At 41.0% G+C, this 24,832-nt stretch overlaps 1 protein-coding gene across 6 annotated transcripts in view; it reads left to right on the top strand.

The window, feature by feature from the left end:
- The window catches only part of il1rapl2 (interleukin 1 receptor accessory protein-like 2), a 491,754-nt gene that overhangs the window by 423,617 nt on the left and 43,305 nt on the right, over positions 1 to 24,832 (top strand). For all 6 annotated transcript variants that reach the window (XM_030396625.1, XM_030396623.1, XM_030396624.1 and 3 more), the window contains one exon: positions 16,413 to 16,545. In XM_030396625.1, the coding sequence (XP_030252485.1) occupies positions 16,413 to 16,545 (133 nt within the window). The remainder of the gene's footprint in view (positions 1 to 16,412; positions 16,546 to 24,832) is intronic.

Raw genomic sequence — 24,832 nt, forward strand, 5'->3', positions numbered from 1 at the left:
TTAAGTAGAAATCCCCTTTGAAAGTCTACCTTACCGCGCGCGCGCGCGTGTGTGTGTGTGTGTGTGTGTGTGTGTGTGTGTGTGTGTGTGTGTGTGTGCGTGCGTGCGTGCGTGCGTGTGTGTGAGTAAGTGAGAGTTTGACTGAAAGGATTAATGACTTGAATATGTGAGGCTGTGTGAAGCTAGACTTTCACCATGCAGTACCTACAGTACATTCCTGGTACTGTAGTCCTGCACAAGATGTATCACTGGTCGTTTCCTCAGTTGCTGAGAGTCCATCAGAACAAGCGATGCATAGTGTTAACTCTCAGTTTTAATGCAGCAGTAGTAAGAAAAACTTTTACTTCTGGGAACAACTTAGCAATGATAAATATGCAATGGGTGGTCACACTTCAAAATAAATGTACTTGGTTATATCTAGGAAAATGTTCATGGCTTGCTTTAAGCCAACTTTATACCTACTTCCTTAAAGGAGAGATATAATTGTGCAATTTCAGATTCATAATTTTTAGTTTAGTCAGTTCTCTCATACTGGAAACCCAAGTCTCCTCTGATTGGTCAGCTCACTCACGCCTGAGCCAGCCCCGTTGAGCTGTGCTAAATCAATTCTTACATGCCAGACTGTTCACTAGGCACCAGTTATGCAAATGAGAGACGCAGTGATATAGTATGTCATCAAGAAGTCGCAGAATTAAAGGCCGAGCTACTCACGAGGCATTTCAGGAGCAGTGTTTTTCCGTTGGAGAAAGGATCTCATGCAAGTGTGGACCTTGACCTCTTAAATGTTAATTCTTAACATGCACAAGAATCTTTATCAAACACTGGAGGAAAGGGAAAAAATGAAAAAGCATAATATATCTGCTTTCAAACAATCACCATTCACGATTGACATCACGTAGGATTCACCCAGGTCTCCTGAGTGAAAGTCCTATGACTGACTCCACCTGTGCATCAAAACCTCCTTATGTGGACTTTCTGGGTCTTTATACTAGGTTTGTCCTTCGCTGCTTTCATTGTAGCCCCTCCTGTTACTGTTCTTTTCGCATATAGGCAGATGCAAACTGTTACACTCACACACTGTCCTCTGGGGGATCAGTAGGTGTTTGATGTGAGATTGGGCTGCAATGGCATACCATAACAATACTTAGTCACTGTTAACCAGTTAAATCAGATAGAAATTGATTTAAAAGGTCCAACCATAATCCCTTGGGGGTTAGGGTTAGGGTGTATTTGGTCTAGGATTCTAGGATTCATTGTAGCAAGATGGTCAATGTTGCTCATATCACCTATCAGTGGTTTTAATGCTTTGGCTGGTTGGTGTATATTTCATGTATTGAACTATAAACACACAAAAAAAAAAAGCTAAACAATTTAACTAATGAACCTCCACAACTTCAGAGAGGATAAAACCATATCTGTGACTGTGTTGCTGAGGTAATGTGCTGCTGCTGCCTTGTAAAAGGTGAGAGGATTGTGAGGGCTAGTAGGACATCCTTTTTTCTTCTTTTGAAAGGTAGCCTTTGTAGAAAAGGCTAACTCCTTTAAGCCCTAAACAGAACCCCATCCAGGTCTAATTAATGTTAATTTAATAATTTGTTCTCGTTCTTCATTTTGCATTCAGCTCAGAAAAAAATATGCTTGTCTTATTTATGTGGGAAAAGAAATACTGTTTGAGAATAACATGAAAGCTTTAACAGCTTTACTCTGCATACTCTCTTCACCGTTGTTCAGTCTCTGTGCCTATGCATTCATTCACTAGATGTGTCTGGCTGTACATTTGTTGGCGTGTGTGTTTGGTCTCCGGGGGCAGCACCTTTTTTGCCCCTCTTAACATTTTCACACCTTGAACAGCTGTGGGAGCTGGAGCAGGAGGAGAGAAGCCAAAGAGGGATCTTAAGTGGAATAGTTTGTTTCTATCACTTTTAGATGTGTAATGGGGGTTAAGAGGTCTTGTACACTCACTCTGCTGCCACAATAGATGACGCTGCTCATCTTGCTTGACCCAAAAGAGGGTTTCGTGACCTCAAGACAGTGAGACACAAGTTTGAAGGGCAATAAAGCAGTTGCATGGGGAAATCATTTAAAGAACAGTTCATAGCTTGAACTCATTCTTAACAATGAACTAAATTTTGATCAACACAGCAAATTCAAGATTCATGTTTCATTTAATAGTCATTTCAAACACAGGGTTGTACTACAAAGTTGTATGATGTTATCTTGTTGTCTGGGAGAGTAGTCATGGGTGTACAGTATGAACAGGAGGGGGCTGAGCACACAGCTCTGGGGTTCTCCGTTGTTGAGCGCTCACTTAAAGGTGGTGTAACTGACAATCAAAACTGTTGTGGTATGTTAATGAAAAGTCTGTATTGTATCAATTCAGTTGAGATCAAGGAAGTTATTTATGACACTGGAAGAAAAGCATTTGACAGTATGATAACAATTAAAGCTAGGGTCTGTAATGTTGTCCAGATACACATTTTGTTATACTGGGTGAAAGGATCCTGCTATCCTGAGAGGAGTCAATACATTATGTATTCAAACAAAGGAACGAAAATAATCGGACCTCTGTTGCAGCTGCAGGACTGAAAAAAACTGACCAATCCGTGCTTTTCGGCCCGAATAGCACGGATTGGTCAGATGCACAGATTGGTCAGATGCCTTCATGTCTCGTTCTGTCCCGCCCCCTTCTCCGCACCTGCACACGTTACGTTTCACTGATGCCAGAAATATTCAGCACACTCCTCTGCAGAAATACGGAGTTGCAGGAGAAGACGTTCATTTGGTTACAATGGCAGAGAAAATGCAGCCAGCCTTACTTGTAACAGCTCACCCCACTATAAGGGCAAGGAAAAGAAAGCCTGAGGCAGAAAAGGCTGCGACGAAAAAGGCTCTGGATAAAGAAAGAAGTCAGACCGAGTCAACATTGGTGCAGCGTTTGAGCGGTGGAGACAACTGGGGCATGTGAAGGGCTTGAAAAGTGATGCAGAGGTTGCTCTCTTTCTGTTGGACAGGTAATTATTTGTTTTGTTTCAGGGGGATTTGTGATTTTCATGAAATATGTGAGGTTTGCCAACTTGGCTACGTTTGTAGCTCGTATTAGCCCAATGCTAAAGTTAGCTTCTTTGTGTGTTGTTTTTAGCCATGAGAATGGATAATGAGTCGGCCCAATTTCCACTGGATAGGGGTCCGCTGCGTTGCAGCTCCGATCCCGTTTTGCTCCACCTTCCAGCAATCCCCACTGGTTGCGGTTTGAGTCCGCCACGGTATGGTAGACAGCTGGCCTCACGATGTGTCACGGAGTGTTTTATTTTGAAAAGTAACCGGATGTAGTTTGTTATTTCGGCGCTTGACTTCCTGTCTGCTCCGTGCTAAATTCAGCTGAATTGCTGCATCGTGCTCCGGCATCTCCTGCTCCCTGCTGAGTCCCACTGCCAGATGCGCGTTCAAGTTTGTGGGGGAGTGGCTTTGGACGGAGCACTGACGGGATGGGGAGGGGGGGTGGAACTTAGAGGAGGTGCCACTTTCAAATCTTGCTAGCTCTCTTGCTAGCTCTCCAGGATTGTAGACCCTAGCTTTAATGACATTTCCATGACTAGTCCAATTTGTGCTGTTATAATTGAGGCCAAGATAAATATTCATGATACAAGTATACTGGTTTCATGACTGTGAATGTCATAATCAAACTAACACATTTAATGTATTGTTAACAAACGAAGCAATTTATTTTTTTTTTAGTTTAAAGGTCCAATTTGTAAAACTTCACAAATCCTCAAATACTAATGCTTTTGAAGGGCGGCCGATTTGACCAACAATTCCAAAGCATCGCTATATGACAAGCTAGTAATGAGACTCAAATATCCTCTTTCTTACAAATTGGACCATTAATAATTCTCCCTGATGTGTTGATGAAAGGTTGTGTTATCATTATTAGTGTCACATTGCCATAACAAAGATATTGATATTAACCTGGCTAATGTCAAGTTGTAACAGCAAAGACATCTCAAACAATGTCAACTTGAAAAATGATATAATTGGTACAAAATGGCACTTGCTCTGGTCCAGAGCCATGGACGGCACAATGAGTCATAAGCATTCATCAAGACTCCTTCATGTTAATGACATGAGTCATGTCGAGCTTACAGTAGTGTCCGTCTAGTTTTTCACACCACTTCAAAGAAAGTGTTAACAAACTTTAACACAACTTTAAGTATTACTTTAAAATCTACCTGCAGCTACCCAGCTAATATAAAATGAACAGCCTGAAACCACATTCAGAATTTAAATTGTCGAGTCATTTGTAGGCCTACGGCTGTTCAAACCACAGATGACTCAAGCAATTCAGGAACCAAATTTAATTTTCCATTTAATCCTTCTTTTAGTCGACTTTGTTAACTGTTGGCCCTGAGCTGGAGAAGTAGAACACTGTTGGATGTTTTGGGACCCTTGGGTAACAGCTGTCAGTCAGATATCACCTGCCACCCAGATCTGTCATGAAAGCTCCCAAACACACTCGCACACTACCACCACTGAGACCAAAACTATTAACACTCCTAACCTCATGTGGGCTCACTTGCTTTTCCTTTCCTCTATCCTTTATAATTCTTCACCTGATTCTTGTTTCTATATTCAGCTCACAACCAACCACCCTCAAGGCAACAAATCCGCTCATTCCTATTATTAATTGTATTCATCTTTTTGTCCTTATATCCATTGGTGGCTGATATTGTTTACCTGGGTTACAGGTCCCAAGGGCCTATTTGTAGACATGTAGATGTCATGATTGTAATGTCTCCTCTGGTTAGTGAGCAGCAAGCACACCAAACTCTCAAAATAACCACTGAAGAACTATTTAACCCATCAACAAATGTTATAACTGTGAGGTTCTTTTGAAACTGTCAGTGTTTATTTAACTCACTGTAATGTTTTGTCTGTTGTAGTCTTAATGTCTTTATACATAAAGGAGGACACAATATTTGATTTGGGATATTGACACACCTTGTTGGATATGTAGAAATGTTGCCATCCTAAGTGGGATAAGTGAGACATAGTCCCAACCATAAAGTTAAAGCTACAGTATTGTATGCACAATGGACCAAGTGACTATGTTTATTGTAAAATCCAACTCACGCGCATGTCGCAACGACTGAATAAGTCGTTTGTCAGCGTCTCTGGAAATGGACATAAGTCACCTTTCCCAAAACAACTTGACCAATGCAGTGACACACATACCAGAGCTTCAATAGTATGGTCATAGTTTGGTTAGGTTTAGGTACTAAAGCTACTTGGTTAGGTTTAGGCACAAATACTACTTGGTTAGGTTTAGGTAATCAAACTAATTAGTTAGGTTAAGGCATTAGTACTACCTGGTTAGGTTTAGGTACACATACTACTTGGTTAGATTTATGTACCCCTCATTTCCTCCTTTGCTGTGACAATTACAACAGTGGCTAGAGGGCTAGGGTTAACAACAAATGTTAATACGGGTCGTAATGTGCCGTTTTCATTTTTATTGAATGTGACAGGCTCGTAAAAGGCATTGCTCACAGTGATGAACCCAGAATTATAAGCTAATTACGCATTTTATAATCCTTATGCTCATTGATTGGATTTTTCAGCCAGAAAGCTTTAATGTATAGGTTCAGTCTCACCAGTTTTGTCAATTCTCTTTTTTGTTTTCAGCTTTGATAACCTTTGCACACAAGCTGACGAGCATTGAAAAAAGTGAGAGTGATTACTGGACTTGCGTTCAACAGGCAGCAACTGTTTGCTAACACATTACCCAGTATAAGGTTGGAACAATATGTGATTATTGAGATAACAGGTTGTTATACCTCCCATAAGGGTTAGGGTTAGGGTTAGGGTTAATAATAACTCAGCTTCATAGGTCCACTTTGTATTAAAAGGAGATTTTTGAGTCTCATTCCCAACTCATCAAATACACTTTGGGATGGCGACCGATGTGACCTACAATCCCAGAGCGCTAGTATTGGACAATTTGGGATAAGACTCGATGATACGTTTTTCTTACAAAGTGGACCTTTAAACTTCCATAACTATCTCACTTCACAGCTCATGTCAAATTGTCAGGGCACAAAAGTATTTTATTCAATTTTCTGTTATTGTTCTGTTTTGTGTCCTGAAAAGAAAATTCAGAAACCAGAGATAGAATTTTGAAGTTAAAAAGATGTAAAAACAAAAAAAGAAATATTTTAAATGTCAACTCTGATCAACTGGCAGATCACCTGATAGCCAGTTGAGGCTAATGACCTCTGAGAAATAGTCTCATATATTTATGGAAATCAAGTAAACATGTTTGAATTAACATGCTAAAGAATTAAGAGTCCATCAAAGCTGCTTTGGAAAACTGGGAATTGATAGATGCTTCGATGTGATAAAGTATATCAGCTCTGAATCTGTCGGTGACGTCGGATTTAAAACAAGCCCCTCGTGACTGGTCATTTAATTAACCTTGTCAAGCATATCTGCCGTAATCTCCAATCTAATTTAATCTGTTAATTTAAATCTGTCTTTAACGAGGCCAGTCCCCCAGCCAATCAAATGTCAGGTATAGAAGCATAAAGGACTTGGTTAATTAGAGCTGTCAGGAAATGGCCAAATAAGGACGAAGATACGGGCTGGATTTCCTTTTATTACTTTCCTGAGAGAGTTATTAATTCTGTGGGAATCACCTCAGGTGGTATGAATGTGTGTATGTGTGTGTGTGTGTGTGTGTGTGTGTGTGTGTGTGTGTGTGTGTGTGTGTGGGTGTGTGTGTGTGTGTGTGTGTGTGTGTGTGTGTGTGTGTGTGCAAAAGTGTGCGGATACGGCAATGAATGGAGAAGTGGAGGGGGAGTGAAGTCAGACATGGAGAGAGAGATAAAAGGAAGGGAGAGAAAAATATTTATTTTATTGAGAATAATCAAATATGTCTCTTTCCAACTTTGTGGCAGCTTCATTTCCTGTTAGACAGGAAATTGAGCCTTAATATTTCCAGAAGTGATTCTCCATCTCATATTTATCAAATAATATTCGGTCCCTCCGGTGGGATTGTAATGTCAAATTATATTGGAAATCTGCTCAGGGCTCTCTCAGGCTTTCATATCACTGTAAACATGTTAAATATGACTGGCTTCAATGAAACAGAAGAAAGATTTATTATGAAACAATAATACTTAAAGCAACAGTTTCTTTAACTTTTGAACTTTAACATTCATTTCCTTTTTGGCTGCAGTTGCAATGATAATTTAAAGCAAAACAGACTGTTTGTATGAGATGTGTGCCTGATTATTTCAGCGTGTTAAAGGGAATTAAGAGGCTCTAGTCTCATCAGACTTTACCGGTAAATAGGAACAATGAAAAGGTTGCTGATGTACAGTTGTTAACAGTTTCTGCTCCCATACAAACTGGTAATGTTTTTTTTAAACAGTGTGGCAAAGAAAACTCATCACCTGAGGTTTCTAGCAGAGAACAAATGGGATCACCTGAGGGTGTGTTTGGAACTTTTCCCTCCTATCTAAAATGCAATTGCAAAGTTGTCTAAGTGTTACAAGACTCCCAATGCAAAAACAATATTTTTGTAACTGTTGTTTCTTTTTTTAAGAACGTATAGCGTGATGAAAGTTTAAGAAAAACCTCAGTGCAGACGTTGTGCACGTAACGTAAGCAAGTGTGCAATCAAGAGACAAAAACGGAGAGAAATGTAGAGCATGTGTGCAATGCTGTGTGAGGCCTGATCTAAAGAAAAAATGTTATTCAATATAAGCGTGATATTTTATGTTTACTATAGTCAATAAGCTGTGTCATTGTTTCTCTGTAGCATTGAAAATAGTAATATTGATATTTTTAATGTTATTGTATAGAAGTTAGAAAGTGACAACACTATTAAATTAAATACACAGCTGTGAGAATGGCATGGGTTAAGCTGGCAATCAAGGCTAAGACCATAAAGTTAAAAGACATTGATACCCAGTGTTTATGTTGATGTACAGGCAGTCATGCACTTTTCATTTACTAATTAATAAATAGAATGATGTTACAGCACACGACTTACTGATTTACAAGGACGTGCAGCATGATGTCAACAACAATTGGCCACAAAGACGGAAAACAAATCATTCCAAATACTCAAGGATTAGCATTGAAATCCTGGAAACTGTAATTGGCACACGGGATGGGTTTTTAGATGGTGCGTCACAAGCAGATACTTAGTTTTCTAAAAATAGCAGGTGTTCCAAATAAAAAGCGTGGGGCAGGATGTCTGTAAATACACGAAATGAACGAGTGAACAGCTCCCAGGTTACAGCTGAGCAGTCCACTGACGAATGTGTGTGTGTGTGTGTGTGTGTGTGTGTGTGTGTGTGTGAGAGAGAGAGAGAGAGAGAGAGAGGGACAGAGAGAGAGAGAGAGAGAGAGAGAGAGGGACAGAGAGAGAGAGAGAGAGAGAGAGAGAGGGACAGAGAGAGAGAGAGAGAGAGAGAGAGGGACAGAGAGAGAGAGAGAGAGAGAGAGAGAGAGAGGGACAGAGAGAGAGAGAGAGAGAGAGCGAGAGAGAGAGAGAGAGTGTGTGTGTAAACAGTACGTCTGTATCTGAGTGTGTGTGTGTGTGTGTGTGTACGCATGTGTGTGAGGCACCATCTGTGTTGCCATGTGCAGCTGCGCTCCCTTGGAGCCCAAGACCCAAAACTCAGCTGTTACCTAGACAACCCCCACACACCCCATACCTGGTCCACACACACAGTGTTCAAACCACCTAAAGGTCTTACACTGTGTGTGCTTTTAAATGAGCAGATGGACAGACGTACTCGATTTGAGGTGTGTGTATGTGTGTGTGCATGTGTGCACATGTGTGTGGATGAAAAAGGGATAGAAAAGCAGATGGACAGTCTATTTTTCGGATTTAGATTACTTTCTCCTCTGCTTGAGTGTGTGTGTGTGCGTGCGTTTGTGTGTGTTTGATGTCAAGATGATCTCAGTCTCTACTGAATATTAATTTGGTGTATCTACATCTGTACTTTCTTCAGTCATGTGTTAACACTCAGGATAAGCACAGACAGGCTTGTTTTCTTTTCTTTTTTTTTAATAACTCAAAATGATGACTGTATCTTCCCTCCAGTGTTGTTTGTGTTTGTGTTGCTGTGTGGTGTTTCATGTGAGTTGTCCTCATGCTAAAAAAACATGACTTGTCGCAGACGTGACATCACTCTCTGAGATGCAATGAGTTACTTACTTTTTAAAAAATGACAAAAAAAAATAGTTACGCACAGTGACTTGAATAAGTAATTTTAATCTGATTACTGGTTTGGAAATATTAACAAATTAGATTACTCGTTACTGAAAAAAGCGGTCAGATTAGAGTAATGCGTTACCGGCAACACTGATTGTGTATCCTAAGTACAACATGGAGCTTGAAGATGTAAAGGAAAAATAAAAACTGGAGAATTAACTTTGAGCAAGTTTGGAGGAAAGTCGGAGTATGGAACCATTTTTAACAAGTTGTGGGCAGTGACAACATATGTGTCGGCTTTGTCGAGTGCATTAAGTGCGGCACTTGTTGCGTATTCATTAAGATAATTCTAAACAGATTTCTGTAGTTAAACAACTCGGAATTGTAGTTGGGAATATCAGTTATAACAGCCCACGTATTATAAATATTGTCAGATTTAAATCGGGCTTAGGCTCATAATTACAGTTACTGTGTCATGCCGGGCTCGGGCACAACATGCACAGGCTCGGGTAGGTTCCAGCTTGATTTTTTGGGCCCGATCTAAGCTCTACTTGATATCAACAAGGCAGAAGGGATAACACTGATTCTAGTCTATGCATGATTTTAGGGGAAAAAAAATCACCATGTTGAAATGCTACCATTGGAGTTTCAATAAATAAGATGGAGAGTTGTTTCAGGCATCAGGGGCTCTGAAAGTAACATACCCATGTTCTGTATGGATAATGTTTTAGTGATTGGCAGTTTGAGCACTTGGTCGGACATAAAATCCTTCAAGTTGAATCGTTAGTGCAAAAGAAGTGAGAGCGTGCTTGAAAATATCAGAATGAAAAATAAACTTTTGCACATCAAAAAATGTAAGAAGAAAAAGGTTAACTGAGACCCTCAAAGTATATTTAAGTACATTTAATCGCATGGGTGTACAGTGCTGTGTCGTGCACTATAATTACTGTCCAAATGTCCGAAAATTGGAATGTGCCTTTAGAAATACCATGGACGCTGACAGCATGTACACTACTTTCAGCTGACTCTCCCACAATGCAATGCGTCACATTGGATACAAAATAATGATGCAATGTTCTGCTGGGAAATCTTGGGTCCTGGCATTCATGTGAACACCACTTGACACACACCACCAGTCAAAACAACACTGGGGACCAGGTATGCTCAACAGTGCCATCCCCAGCAGGACAGTGAGTCCTGCCACACCACAAAAAAAAATGCTCAGGACTGACTCCAGGAACGTAACAAAGAGCTTAACATATTGACCTGACCTCCAAAATTTCCGAGATCCCAATCAGATGGAACATTCGTGGGACGTGCCAGAACAAGTCAGATACACGGAGGCCCCACCCCCAGACATATAGAGCCACCTGTTCAAGCATCCCTGTGCTAGACACCACAGGACACCCTCAGCAACCATGCCTTGCTGGTCAGAGCTGTTCTGGCTGCACAGGAGGAACCCACATAATACCAAGCAGGTGGTTTTGATGTTGTTGCTGATGGGTGTATATATGAAAAATAGATTAGAAGTAGAATTTAACCATGTGTCACCAATGGCCCCCCACACTGCAAATTGAAAAAAGCTGTGTTATGCATTGTCCCTGTCAAAAGAGTAAATAAGATAAATTCTCTAACAATTACGTTCTTTCTCACCTCAGTCTTCTCAGCTCCTCTCCAACCTATCTGGTGAGCCCCTGAGTCTGTACCTTTATGCTGAAAAGCACTGGACTGTGACAAGAGTTTTGAACAAAATGTGATAATTGGTGCCCCTGAATTAAAGCCTGAGGACACTCTGGCTGTGGAGGAGCTGTCTGGATTTATCAGGACCACTAGTGGTGTTTCCAGCCTTGTGCTGTTCCCCCTGCATGTTTGTAACTCTACTGCGGCACAGAAGAAAAGATTTAAGTGGAAAGGATCAGTGCGTTGGTTAAGTCCATGTCACTGGAGCATGATGCTGCCACAATTAAACAATGTGCTCATGCAAGCCTCATCTGACTGCAGTTCGCTGTCAGAAGAGGCTAGCGTCTACGCTGCATCAACAGATGGGGGTGAAGAGAGAAGCTCACAGAAGGTGGACAGAGGGAGAGAGAGATCATCCCACCGCAGTCAACTTTATTCAAGTCAGCTGCTTACCTGCAACGTAATGAGTGTCCCCTAGTGTCGATAAACACTAAATGCTAGCAGCACACAGATGCTGATGGTAGACAGGAAACATGAACAAGGCTTAGAAAAAACATTATATGCATTCAAGACTGTCGAGTCCTTCATGTGAAGAAGTTTCCCTCCTGCTACATTTGCATTTTTACATGTCTTGAAGAGAAGAGAGAGAAGAGAGAAGATGTCTTGAAGAGACCAAAACTTTTTGGTTGCCACAAACACAGATGGAAATGTCCTGAGGCCTATGAAACTTAAAGATATCTTGAAGTGACATGTCTACAAATTTTGAAACTCAGACTTGAACTACAGTCACCGGCTTGCCTGTAACTCTACTATTGTTGCCTTTGACCTCCCAACAGGAAAGTCAGTTTATAAACATGTGAAAGTGATATGAGGCATTTTGTAGTAATGTTAATATGATATAAGCCTATGTACACATTTGAACTCTCTTCATCTGTGGCAGCAGAAACGGGTACCGCAAACATTTTATCATGGTAACTGGTGTATTTGTGTTTTTTTCACGTGTAGATTGCAATTTTCTCAGGTGGAAACAAAACATGGCACATGAAATCTGCTTTCTCACATTCACACGCAGCTGATTATTTTGCAATATGAATTGATTGTTTTACCGAGTGGGTTTGAATTTCCACACGTGGAAACAATTATGACTGTCTCAGGTATTTTAACCCCTCTAAGTGGAATTAGATCTTTCCTTGGTTTGATCCGGCAAGCTAATTGAAACTTATCCATCTGTATACCGGAACACACTGGTTCCACCGCTCCTCCGACAGCTGTCTGGATTTCCTAGGGGAAAAGGGACAATTCAATAATCTTTATTTAACATGAATCTTGGCGGTAAGTAGGCCAAGGTTTAATGAAGGGGTTGACTCACAGATGACAGGAATGTGAAAATATATCACAGTCACAAGTCGATAATTTCGAGTCTATTAACTTAGGTCTTTTCTTGTCATACGTACTTGTCAAGTAAACTGATGTGGGATTTTTAGTGTGTGTGTGTGCTTGTGTGTGTGTGCTTTTGTGTGTGTGTGCTTGTGTGTGTGTGTGTGTGTGTGTGTGCTTTTGTGTGTGTGTGCTTGTGTGTGTGTGTGTGTGTGTGTGTGTGTGTGTGTGTGTGCTTGCGTGCATGTGTATGTGTGTGCGTGTGTAAAACCAGTGATCAGTGATTCATTTCCCTCATTAAGAGGTGTCCTACTTCTCTTCCACAATCCTTCACCTGACTGTTATCTGCTGCTTTCTCTTTCCCTTTACACATACACTGGATGGTGTTGCTCACGTAAAGTGTATCTCTCAAAAATTATTTGATGATTTTATCTGGTACCCTCTGTATGACACCACCCTTTATAAGTTTAATATGTGTTTGACCTAGGTTAACGGGGCATCCAATCAAACGCGCTAAGAGTAAAAGGTTGCCATACAGGCAGAGAGGTTAGGAAGAGGCAGGCGTGATAAAGAGAACCAGAAAAGAACAAAAAGAAGATTTACAGGGGGAGGGAGGGAAGAAGGGAAACCATGAGGAGGCACAGAGGGGGAATTATGGGGGAGAGAAAAAATGCTGACACAGAGGGAAGAAGAGGAGAAAGAGACACAGAGAGATGGAGAATCTCTGTCAGTGATGAGGTAAAAGTGAAAAGCAAGGAGAGAACAGGAAAAAACTGAGTGACAAGTAAATCCGACTAATGATGTAGAAAGTAGCTACAGAGGAACACAGAAAGAAGACAGACTCTGTTTCGATGAATTCTCCACAATATAAAACATCAACGCCATCACTGATCAGTTTGTGATAGTGATTCGAGAGAAAAAAGGTTAAGATTGGAAATGCATGTATCAGATAATTGAATCCTAATTCCCCAATTTTGGCTGTAAACTGTGTTTGATTTCATAAATAGATAAATGTTCATGAAAGGTTTTGTTTTTCTAAAACTTTTGTTGGTTATCTGTTAAAATTTCTGAAGGAAACATCATACAGTTCAGGTCCCTTACAACACTGTCAATCACATCTTGACAATATCCTACCATACAGTGAAAGGTCAGCCAAACAATAGGGTGCATAGTTGTACACAATCAATAGACAGAAGGCAACACAAAACTAATATTCACTTTCCTTTGAGCCCTGTTTGGGACAAAATCTGGACCTTTAGCTGCTAAATGCTTCATTGTTCACATCCTCTTTGCTGAAAACACCTGCTTGACGTGCCTGAAAATTAAGTTAAAGAGAGAAAAGGGGAAGCAGAGAGCAGTCTGTTTGAACCAATGAGCTGAAAGAGGGAAGGGAAACTGCAGAGACCAGTGATTATTCTCTGTGAGCTTGTCAATTTCAGCAATACCTTTCACATTGCTGGATTATAGTCACTAAATGCAGTGTTATTAACAAATAATATAAGATTTAAGTGCACCTTTACCTCCTTGGAGACCAGTGCTGATGTTTCGTGTAACTTGGATTTGGTTCTGACACGTGTATCTTGTTACGCTCATCTGGTTGTGAGGAAGATGAACCTAATCCAATATGTTTTAATAAAACTGAATCGAACTCAATCACGATAGAGTACTATATAGAGCACTTTATAAAGACGTGCAGATTGTTTCCTTTGGCTGCTGGGAACAAATGAAATATAGAAAAATAGGGAGAAAGAAATTTATAGAAAGAGAAAAGATTAGTTTTCAGTGAAAATGTCTAAAGCAATGACAGGAAACAACCTCAAAACACAAATCTTTACAGGCAGAAGGGAACAGATGTTAAAGTCTGATAACCAGCAGTTCCTCTTGCTTGGATTGCGGCATTAAAAAAATGAACCAAGGGCAAACACAGTCTGGACTGATGCTCACATTCAGCTGCTTCATTATTTCTTTATGTGCATCTACGTGTCTTAAATGTCAGAGAAGACGAGTCTGTCAGGCTGAGCTAAAGTTACAAAGACTGGAGTCAGATGGGTTTCAACTCGCGAGTCGTCTGACTTCTGTTTGCAAACTCCCTCCTTCGAAATTGGCCAGTGAGTTCTTGCAGCATGATTCACACCAAAGCAAACATGGTCTACGTGTGATCGCACTTGGCAGTGGTGTGAAACGAAGATTGAAATAATGCTCCCATCAATCACTTGTACAAAGTCTATCTTTGACACTAATGACGACAACATAGCACCAGCCTCTTTTAAACACCCCACTGCGTTTGGCCTCAAATAGAAAATGATGACTAAACGCATCTATATGAGGCTGGCAGTTCTGATTGAGGGAGACTGACACACACACACACAAACACACGCACACACACACACACACACACACACACACCAAGCACAACCTGCACACACCCTCGCGCCACACATCAGCAAACAAAGTTGATGATTTTAATCACCATAACATGCTGAGAACACAAACATACCCTCAGGGTGCTAATCAATTACTGTGGAGGGCACACACAATCACACACACACACACACACAATCAAACTAAACTAATTTCACTCTAATCCAGAGTTTTTTTAACAGCTTCTGCAGTGTGTGTGTGTGTGTGTGTGTGTGTGTGTGTGTGTTTGGTGCATGATGCTGTCTGCCTCAGCACAAAGGCAAGCTAACAAACCTTGAAAGCCCACCGATGCACGCCCTGCACACACACCGAGGTTCGAAGCTTTGGAGACCGCCTCACCTCTCGATTTGCTAGAAATCATTCTGAGAAACAGTCGAACGCCAAGCTTTTTCTGTCCTCCTCTCCCCCTTTTCCTCAATCAGAATAAGTGATGCAATGGAAGCAAACATAAAGCAATCATCTGACATTTCCATATGAAAACAGTTCATCAGTTCAGCATTTTTCCATGACCAATTGATAAAACCTCATGTTTATTCAACCGATAACCAGTTTGTGGAAGTTTTTTACCTTTGCTGGTGCCCCCGAAAGTAGCAATTTCAGAGATTAACTTGCGCAATGACAAGAACAAGACTTGCACAGAGCCAACACTTGCATTCCCTACACACTCAGCAACAGCTCACTGTCTAAAATGTAAATACTGGTGTTAGCATTCAGCTCAAGTGCTTGTCTGACGACAAACGCACAGATACGCACACAGCGTTAACATTCAGTGTTGGTTCTTGACTGTGCTGATAGAGCTATCATTATGATAATACCGAGGTCTACCATAATTATCTGCTAATTGACTGCCTAACGAGGTAGCGCTCATTAGAATGCTCATTAATACGCTATCATCACCATTGATAGCTGTAATCACAGAGTGCTGGTTTCAAGGTCTTAGAGGAGGGTGTGTGAGAGCAAGAGTGGATACCGCCTGCTCACATATGTGTGCTTAAGTGTGTGTGTGTGTGTGTGTGTGTGTGTTTCAAGTATTGTTGATTCTTCCAGCAGTACATGTTGCATTTGTATTCTATAAAATAGACGATTTTTTGCCTCACTCGCTTCCACTGTGCTGTTTTCTCTGATACCGAACTTAAAAGCATCAGAAGGCCACCGACTGGGCTGCTTTCCCTTCAGAACAAAATCATTGCAAGAAATCTGTCATTGTATTATTAATGCAGACTTCCTGTCAGGGGGGCCACAGGGGGGTCTAGACTCAGAGTTACAGGGGCACTGGCCCCTGTTGGCCCCCCCCCCCCCTAGAACCGCCCCTGGTGAGGACAGACTGGACACACATAGATTGAACACAAATGGCCCTTAAGTTTGCCTCTCTCCAAGCAGGCGTCACTGCCACCAGCGTCATCTGTGGAGCTTTTTCATTATTTAAGGTGCCTTCAATTTAGGGGGCTCCAAGCAGGCCCCCTGCTGCACACCTCTCTGCACTGGTTCCCCACGGGAGCAGCAGGCTTCCAATCATCACCCGCAGCTTCAATAACACAATAACAACAATGTTGATCATATTACAGCTCGTGTGACATTTTCATTGTGTGTATTCCCCTCAGCCTAGACTGCAGTGCCTGATTCAGTATACAGTGGGAAAAACATACTTGTCTTCTCAGCATTCCATTGTTTGTATGTATTGTTTGTACAGAGTTGTATTTTGTTTTTGCAGGTATGCCTCTCAGTCTGGACTGCAAAGCGTTTTTTGGCTACAGCGGAGAGAACAGGAGGCCCATCATCTACTGGATGAAAGGAGAAAAGTTTGTGGAAGAGCTTGCAGGACATATTAAAGAAAGTGAAGTCAGGTAAATACACCGGCAACCGAACTGAATGATAAATCCACTTGTATTCATAAGGAGGAGAGAAAAAAAGAAATACAGAAAGGTCTGCAGCCATCGAAAATGAACCATAGTTGGGTCAACATGTGTAATTGTACATAATATTGCTTTTGACACTTTCTCACCACTCCTGCAAGACGCTGCGACAGTATCAAATACAGTCCATCAGGTGCACGGGGTTTCCATTGTTAATTAATTTCTGAAGAGGCTTGACTGCAGCTGCACTCCTCACACTGTCAGTATCTAATTTGCTCTCTTATGATTTATGACTCATTGTGGGGTCTCTGACAGGTTTCTTCTCAACTTTCCATAAAATTATGAATACTAATAATAAAGTTAAATTGAATTCATTTTCTCCCCTATTGGGACCAATTAAACCAGGCCCTATTGGGAAAGGCGTCATTGTCTGCGGGGCGTCAAATATCATTAGAACAAGCAGCCAGATCGCCATGGAAACCGTCAGCGTGCCGTACACACAGTGTGACACTCATGCACACAGTTATAACCTGCCTGAAACACTTCATCAATGAACAGTTAAGCTCCAAAAAACAGCAGGCAAAAGTGACAATTCATCTGCTATTACAGTGTATTTTGGTCATCATAGGTTACTAAAGTTAAAACGTCATTCTCAGTGACTGTATCTCTATAGAGCAACATCACAGGGAGCACCAGCAGGCATTCCTGGCACATGCACATCTAGGGATTTAGCTCACCAACAAACCTTAAACAAACATGGCGCAAACACTGTGTGGCATAAGTCATTTCTGTATTAACTTAGCCTCTGCGGGGCTTTGTGAGTGCTCGATGAGGGGGATAGAGCTGCGATAAGGTATGCAGGATTAGAGCAAACGGATCATAGACTGACTTTAAAACTCCACCTGTTAATACTGCTGCACTGCAGTGCTGCGGAATCTCTGAATTAAATATTTGATCTATGCACCAATTTAGCTGATCTCGTTGCAAAATCAAACAGCAACACTGTTGCCGGGGTGTACAGTGCGCCGTGAACTGCACATAGTAATGTTACATGTTCAAAGAAAAGAAGGGTTCATTGCATCCTCTAGCTCTCTTTATTGATTGTATTGGTTATTTAAATTGATGAATTGCATGATAGCAGTGTGCTCCCCCCGAAGTAATCTGCTCAGATTTTGCAGTCTGACATAATTTGTAAAGATAGGTCTAATGTGCAACAGAGATGAGTCGTTAGACAATCAAACAGGATGTAAACAAGTCTTTAGTTTCTCCAGATTAGATTCAGAAATACCAATACAGGACTATATCACAATGTCTTTCAATCCTGGTCTTTGGAGCTCAATGCCCTGTAAATTTTAGATGTTTCCCTGAACCAACACACCTGATTCAAATGAATGGGTCATTTTCAATTGAATCAGGTGGGTTGGTTCAGGAAACCCTGAGTACCAGGGTTGATAAACAATTGGATAACATATTCCTTTTCTTTGGCAATACATTATTGATAGACTGACACCAAATATTAATGGTCTGACTAAAAATTCAGATTCTCTAAAATGATTACTATGCATTTCTGACTTACAAGAGTCACTACTTCATGCCTCTTTGTGACAGTGGACAAAGTGGAGTTACACAGATTGACAACATTTTATTGAGTCCTTGAGCATTGTTCTTCATTTGAACATTTTGACTCCAGATCTCCTCTGCCAGATTATGGACATTTCACATTGCAATAATGTCGCAAGTAAGCATCAATAACTTGCACTTAGGCAGGACTATGTGCACTTTTTATTTTATATTGTTTCATCTCAGTTTGTAAATTTTTTGAAACTGACATCACAATGCAGTGAAAACATGATTCCTGCTTCTTGCCATAATCAGAATCCCTCACTGTGAGTGTGCACAACCACGAATAAAGTGCAGCAGGCCAAATTCAATCCAGTAAGTCAGGCTAATAGTCGCCTCAACACGGCGTGCTGAGGTTGCACCCCTTTAAAGGAGGTGTTAAAAAAAACATCAATTGATGAAAAAGTGTCGCAAAGATATTATACTGTCTTTCACCATGACGCCTAAAGTTTCTCTCTAAATCTCTGGTTTATCAATCAAGTGATACTGGCTGATCCACGTTACATATTCCCCTCTCCTCTATGCCCTGCATTATGAGGCTGATTAACCGTGCTTTAAAGTGCATCTTTGGTGTCCCTATCACAAGGGGACATCTCATCAGTTCTGTCACTAAGTGACTGCTTGGGATCAGATCTCACTTCCCCAGTCCACCAGGAGGCCAAGATAACACAAACAGTGTTCTCAACTCAACAACTCACAAAATCGAGCAATTTCATAAGAGAGTCTGTGGAATTTCTCTCCCTCTAGAGTTCCTTGCCTATTTGACTGTAGCTGATGTGGCTGTAGGTGTTGTTGTTCAGCTTTGCTGTCAGCTGTAGTGAAAAACGTTTTCAAATTTTTTCTCAAATCATTATATAGACTGACCCCTCAGCGCTCCCCAACTGTGACTGACTTTCCGTGTTGCTGTTCAGACTGAGCTTATGAATGTTTGCAACAACCCCTTTGGGTTTTGGTTTGACTGCCGGCCTTGGTTCACTCTACTTCACATAAATCTAACCTGGGAGTGTGTTTTCCCCCTGACCATTAGATGCAGTTGCTTTAGACCTATATTGGCGGTACTTTCAGTTTTAATAAAGTAGTTTCCCGCTGAATGCAGCCATGACAGCACAGTTTAACTCTCCCACCTTTCTAAGCAATTGCGTTTGAGTGCACAAGTTACTCACTTGTGGCGACGAGTAATTACAAGGTACAAGATACTAACCTCCTTGGCTCTGAAAATAAACATGGTTTCTAATGATGAAATCACAGCGTACCAGTAAATAAACCGTTCAAGCAATGATTAAATTATCATCATTAACAAGAATTTTCAGAAACTGCCTCTTTAGTTACTCACCTGCAACCTGAAGTTTTATTACTTTTAAAGGCACACAGTGACTACTTGATCCTGTTTGTTTTCACTGCTTTTTCCATGTTATTGTTCAACCTGCCCACTGTTGAGGAAATATTCCCATACAACCACCTCTTGTACAGTGTCCTGTAAAGAAATAGTGCTTTAACATGTTCATAATTACAATCCTGTACTGGTTGTTTTTCGCTATCAGCATCAGCTTCCTCACCCTGACCTGGAAGTTGTCAAAGCCCTTATCATTAAAACATGTTTTTAAAGTAAAATCTAGACAAATTGTTCTTTTCTAACCAAAAGCATTCTTATTTTATGTTATCAACTCAACACACCAATAATAATGTTAATGTCCCTCCCTAAAGGGAAATCCGTTTGCCTTCCACACTCCCTCCACAGGGAGATCAGAGGTCAAAACAGAACAGAACAGCAGATTCGGTGTCTTGCTCCAGGACACTTCAGCAGGAATGCCACTTGCTGACCTGCTGGGGCTTGAAACCATGTTCTCCATTTAAATGATCATGGCCTCTGGAACCGCTAAGCCACTCAGTGGCCTCTGAAAATGTTCAATCCCTGGAAAACAGTGTCATAGATAAAAAAAGAACAGAAATATGCACGGGTTTGAGTGTTCAAACTTCAAATTAATCATGCCCCCTGGTATTAAATTAACCTTTGCTTGATGAATTCTCCATCTTTCAGTCCAGTCCTCTGGCCACCTCTGATCCAATCGCATCGCTACTCCAAATCCAACAATCACACCACAGCAGACAGACTCCTGCTGTGATGCTCATTAATCTGTTCACGTTTAGCAGCCGCCACCCATCCTGCTGCAGCACCGGCCACTGGATTGTGTATGACACTGTCTGTTTGCATGGGATCTATAATAATGTGGATAGCTATAATTACCAATTCTTGTTACCCAGCAGTATATGAGAGAACTCTCTCACCTCATCATTACTACACCACCTAGAGAAAACAGCTTTGATTTGTGTGACGCAGAGGAAGTTTCAGACTTTCTCTCCACACTAAGCCTTCAAGAGCTCCCCTTCTCAAAATCTTGCATCTGTCTCTGGAAGATACACCACCAACATAATAAATATCAGCAGTATAATTATTTTGACTGCAGTTGTTGGCAAAGCTTCGGTCCTGTCTAGCCAATCCACATTTCCACAACTCAGCTATCATAGTTCATGGTTCGTTCACGTGCAATGAATTCCTAATTGCTATATTTCCACTTGGGGTGGTGCTCCCTTCCTTTTCACTTGAAGGCAGCACTGGCCCATATGTGTAGTGGTGTGGAGAGGCTTCTTTACCTGCTTGATATTCACATCAGTTGCTCAATCCAACTGCCGCCAGAGCCTCACTGTTTTTCTAACTACAGCTTGTATCTGCGCCATTGTAAATTATTAGTTGCCACTCTACAATTTCTCAGTATCTAACATTACCAGTGTTTTCCATGGAGCATTTTGGCCAACTAGATGTTGTTTCAGAGTGAACTGAGGAACTACTTTTTGTACATTTTGTAACATGAACAGCCCATTCTCCAGGATATAACCTTAGCAGTTAACATTTCTGCAAACCACAGATAGATCAAAGGTTGACATTTGTACCAAACTTGCCATGTCACATTCATATTACATGATTATTAGCCACTTTTCACATCAAATGGCCGCCCGCAGTTCGAGTCACACCACTGGATCGTGTTGACGACATGGGGACATTTCCAGCCGCTTTTGTGACAACCAAAACTAGATATTTTCCACAGGACTTTAGACCATAGGCATTAGGGATCTTGGCGACCAAAACTGGTATTTTTAGCCAAACCATGATTGATGATTTTTTTATCCCTCCTTAAACCTTCTTTACATGTTAACCTAACCACAGCGTAATCACAGCATTGTGTCGAGAGAAACATAAAATTCAACATAAACAAACATAAAATTGCAACATAAATAAAAACGTTCAATTTGAACTTATCTGTGGTTTTGCAGAAATGTACACTGCTAAAAACTTATACTGGAACACTTGAAACACACTTCAGATATTGATGAACGAATAATTCACTATGAAAATCGTTGCTGATGTACATTGTATAATTTGTTGAGACCAAAATTATGTAAGGATGGACAATGGAAACCAAAATCATCAACCCATTGAGGGCTGGATTCGAAATCACACTAAAGTGACTCAGTAGTGCGTATTGTCCATGGGTGCCTGTATACACTCCCAACAGTGTCTGGGCATGCTCCTGATGACTCTGCAGATGGTGTCCTGGGGGAGCTCCTTCCAGACCTCGATATGGACATCAGTGAGCTCCTGGACAGTCTGTGACTGTACTTGGCACTGTTGGATGCACCGATACAAAATGTCCCATAGGTGCTCAATTGGATTTAGGTCAGGGGAACAAGACGGCCAGTCTATCGCATCAATGGCTTCGTCATCCAGGAACTGCCTATACACTGTGGCCACATCAGGTTGGGCACCATTGTGCACCAGGAGGAACCCAGGGCCCACTGCACCAGTGTAAGGTATTACAATTGCTGTGAGGATTCCATCCCTGAACCTAACAACACTCAGGGTACAGTTGGCTATGACATGGAGGCCTGTGCGACCCTCCAAAGATGGGCCTCCCCAGATCATCCCTGGCCCACTGCCAAACCAGTCATGCTGGATGATGTTACAGGCAGCACAATGTCCTCCACACTGTCTCCAGATGTACTCAGGCCTGACACATGTGCTCGGTGTGAAGCTGCTCTAGTTTGTGAAGAGAACAGGGTGCCAATAATAAACCTGCCAATTCTGGTATTCTCTTGCAAATGCCAGTCGACTTGCATGGGATGGGCTGTGAGCACAAGTCTCACTACAAGATGTTGGGCCCTCATGCCACATTTTTTTGACAGTTTGCAGGAGGTCATTTTGTAGGGCTCTTGCAGTGCTCCTCAGGTTCCTCTTCACACAAAGGATCAGATGATGGTCCTGCTGCTGGGTTGATGCCCTTCCACGGCACTGTCCAGCTCTCCTTGTGCAATGGCCGGTTTAGTTAAGTTTAGTTAGGGATAACTAATCTTCTTTATTTTTTCTGTATTTTTTTATTGACAACAAATCCAATGAAGAGACCTAAACTCACAAAGAATTGACAAAGATAGTATAACGTGTTTGTTGTCTGATCCATGATTTACTTATGTAGTTGGCCAGGTGGGCATGAGTTGTGGTAACGGAGGAATGAGTGGTTAAGTAGAGCTGGACATCATCTGCGTATCAGTGGAGATAAGTGGAGTGACTGGCAGCGTGACAAGGATGAACAGCAGAGGACTGGGTACTGAGACCTTGGGTACATCTTGGGACAGAGGTGTAGTACCAGACGTGAAGTTGAACTGCTGAATTTCAGTGACATACAGAATGACTTCAGCGAGGATGAGGCAGTACCAGTGACATTGAGCATCTCCAGACAGCAGGAAAGATTGGTGAAGTTGCCAAAAGGAGCAGTGAGGCTAAATAGGATGTGAATACAAAGATTTCGAGAGTATGTGAAAGGATAGTTTTTGTTTTGAATGAATTAAAATAACATGAGCATGTCATAGGGTGATCACATCCAGGTGTTAAGATTGATCTGAAAAAGGAATAAAATTAGCTGAATAAATCATTTGACACTACTTAATGGAATGAGTGTTTAGTATCAGGTGTCAGAAAATCATTAGAATTAGAGATTACAGAGAAATAGAGAGCACTGAGATGAGGAGGAAAAGAGGTCTGAAATGGATGAGGAGTGGGTATGGAGAGATATCGGAGGGAAGGTGAGAAAAAGGAAGTGGAAGTGATGTGTTTTTAATTGAGGATTTTAGCAAGTCGCTGCTTTTGACAGTGACCTCTAATGCTCTGCCTTGGTAAACATCACAGTGATGCACACACTCTAAACCACTGACACCCAGAGGAAGAGAGCAAGAGAGCGTCATTTGGTGCCTTTCTTCAGGAACTTTTGACAGCCTAGCAATTCCGCTCCCATAGAGATGACCCATGCCAAAATTGCGTGTGTTAGTGGGGCGGCTTAGCTGAAAAATCATGCACTTTGTGATAAACGCATGACATTTGGTACAGTTAAGGCCAAAGGCAGTCTGAAAAAAAATTTATATCGTGCCATCATGAATTTTGATCATGGCGGCCGTGCTGGCCATTTTAAAAATGGCTGCCACTGACAACAGTATTCAGATCAATTTTCTTATTTGCATGGCATAAAATATGATGTTGATGATCTTGTTAGTTACATTTATTTACCATACCTAGTTTAAGGAAGTTTATGAATGAATGAATGAACATGAAGAATACATATAAATCAATAAAAATTCAAGATGGTTGCCATGCTCACCATGAAAATTGTAATTGTAATAAAGTTTTGTATATTGCATATGATATGGTTGATCTTCATAAATAATCATACATTTTATCATACAGAAATAAAATCTGCAATGTGTAACAAGCCCAGAATCCTCCTTTGTTCTCACAATTTAAGATGGCTACTATTTATTTGCAGATATCACACACCAATGTAAGTGGTGCTATTTAAAATAAGCTAAATGGAATTTAGTTTAATTTCAGTCTTTTTCCTCAAACTTCACAAATACCTAAGTCTCAAAAATAGTGACATGTTGATGTCACCTTCAAGTCCCTCAATTCACTGGAAAGATCAAATATGACTTGACCATTGCAACATGCCTCAAGTTCATATTTGTCCTATGCTTGGCTCTAGGTTAGGGTTAGGCTTACAACTAGATAAATAAAACTTATTTTAAAACTTATTTTGTTATTACAATTAGCTCACAACTGGATAAATAAAACTTTTTTAAGAAAAACCCTTATTTTTCCCCGATTGACACCCTGTTCCACATAAATAGTTAACTTGCCAACGTCCTAATACCACATTTCAAATGGTGGATTGCTGTCAATGTAAGACTACTTGTAGGAAGATACCACAAAACCATGTCTGCTTTATTTAGGCTTGAAAATAGATAAATGAAACTTATTTCAGAAAAACCCTTATCACTGTTTTCCCATTAACACCCTGTTCCACATAAATAGTCAACTTGCGAACGTGCTAATACCATGTTTCAAAAGCTGGACTGCTATTGATATAAGACTACTTAGTAGGAAGATACCACAGACCGAATAGTGAACATGCTTCTTCGAAATGTGGAAAGCTCTCTCCCCCTCCCCATTGAAGGGGTGTGGCCGTCAAGTCATTTCACAGACTAATCAGAAACCTCTCTGAGTTATTCACCCAATGACAAAACAAGATATCTTTCAAATGTCAAAGAACAGAATGCC

Source organism: Sparus aurata, chromosome 18 (assembly GCF_900880675.1).
Source record: "Sparus aurata chromosome 18, fSpaAur1.1, whole genome shotgun sequence".
Taxonomy (NCBI): domain Eukaryota; kingdom Metazoa; phylum Chordata; class Actinopteri; order Spariformes; family Sparidae; genus Sparus; species Sparus aurata.